The following is a 1,934-nucleotide window of genomic DNA, read 5'->3' as shown; positions in this document are numbered from 1 at the left end:
AGAAAACAGTAGTAAGCCAAAGAGGGCAGAGTTTGTTTATCGATGCCCTTTAAATTTGAATATTATAATATTCCGGAGACAGCGGCTATTAATACTGGACAGTCCCACACCCTTACCAAGCTAACACAAACACAAAATAAATACAAATTATTAATAATTCATAAAAGCATGTAAAAACAAAAACAAAAACAATTCATCAGATGCCAAAATGCAAAAGGAAGAAAAGAGAAAAAAATACTGAGTAAGGGAGCCAGTTATGGAAATGCCTCAAGAGTTAAAAAAAAAAGGGTGCAAAATCCAAAGAAGAAAGGACTCAGAAAGAAAGTTAAATTTTAAGAATTATAAGAACCTTCCAGGAATCAAGGGTCAAGATCATGTGACTAGACCCATAAGACAAGGGACGAACCCAAAGTTTTAGGTTCTTTTCTCTCTCTCTCTCTCTTTCTCTCTATATCTCAAAACTCCTTTTTGACTACTAGTCTTTTTCTTCCTTTGTCTGAATTATCCAAATCCAAAACCCACTTGTGTTTTTTTCACACAAAGATCATATTTTTTTTGTGCACTTTGATGTGATTTCTTTCTGGGTGTTCTAAAGCTGCTACACTACCCCTTTTGTGACAACCACCAACAAAATCTACATACACCATTATTATTATTATTATTATTGTTATTATTTTGCAATGATAGTTTTCAGAGATAGAGAAAAAACAAGAAGGTTTTCATCTCCAAGCAGAGTTGCAATCTTCTTCTTTTGGGTCATCTTAGTTTTTTCTCTTGTAACTTTCTTTTTGTCTATTCACAATGAAAGCGCCGCCGCCGTCGCTGCTGTCCAAAACAGGAGCCGGAATAGAAGTAGAAGTAGAAGCAGACATTCAATAAAGCCTTCACCACCACCGTCGTTGCCGCCACAACTACAAGGATCTTTAAGAGATCATAGTTTCAGCAGGGTGTTGTTCCATGCACCATTATCATCGTTTACAACTACCGTCATGAAAACCAAAAATGGTTACTCACAACAACATAGTAGTGTTGTTTATGAGGATGACAAAAGAATAATTCACACAGGTCCAAATCCTCTTCACAACTAATTAATTGGAGCCGTAGATAGCCGAGTCAAATCAAATTCACGAAATAATTTTATCTATGAGAGAAGTTTGGAATGGCAACAAGGTCATCAATCAATTCCATATTAATGCATGGTAGTTAATTATTCAAGTTCATATATCAATGTAATTTAATATGTGTTATTATTTATCTTCATTTTTTTTTTTCATCTTAATACATTTTAGGATTTCAGAAGAATGAGAGCATAGCCTTAGCCTTTTTCAGTTGGAAGCAAAAGGGTACTATTATTGTAAAGAGTGAAGAGAGGGGAAAACTGAAGAGGCTAGTGTTAATGCTCTCGATTCTTTTTTTCTTTTTTCTGCCTCCTTCAGTTGTGAATTATTGCTTATTGGTAAGTCTTAATTTTATTCATCTACTCTTCTTCTTTTTGTTCTTGGCCACACAATAATATTTAATTTACTGTACGTGAATATTTTCTGATCAATTTGATGCATACACATAATACATACATGAACAGCTAGCTTGCTATAATAAATAAATAAGTACAAGCTAAGGTACATTTATATATAATTTTTAATAATAATAATAAAACACCGATAATAATTTAATTTACAATAATCGCAGCTTCCTACTGCTGAGCAATTCTGCAACGTCATTGACTCAGTCACTGAGTGATCTATTTTGTGCGAAATTTCCAACATTATTCAAAGTATTTAAATCAAGGGGGGTTAGTTGATTAGAACTCTATAGAATATCCGGTGGTAATTAAACAAATTTGAACATCGCGCTGTGTAGCTAGGGGAAATCCGGGGGTTAATTTTGTTAAAACAAATGTTTATTCAAAAATATTATTTATAAAATAAATTATT

At 33.1% G+C, this 1,934-nt stretch overlaps 1 protein-coding gene across 1 annotated transcript; it reads left to right on the top strand.

The window, feature by feature from the left end:
* LOC110270618 lies at positions 169 to 1,540 on the top strand. Its single transcript, XM_021120169.1, has one exon. It carries the CDS (start codon positions 681 to 683, stop codon positions 1,086 to 1,088), a length of 408 nt encoding a protein of 135 aa, XP_020975828.1. The 5' UTR covers positions 169 to 680; the 3' UTR covers positions 1,089 to 1,540.

The sequence above is a fragment of the Arachis ipaensis genome, chromosome B04, assembly GCF_000816755.2.
Source record: "Arachis ipaensis cultivar K30076 chromosome B04, Araip1.1, whole genome shotgun sequence".
In the NCBI taxonomy this organism is placed as follows: domain Eukaryota; kingdom Viridiplantae; phylum Streptophyta; class Magnoliopsida; order Fabales; family Fabaceae; genus Arachis; species Arachis ipaensis.
This window is presented reverse-complemented; position numbering and strand designations above follow the sequence as displayed.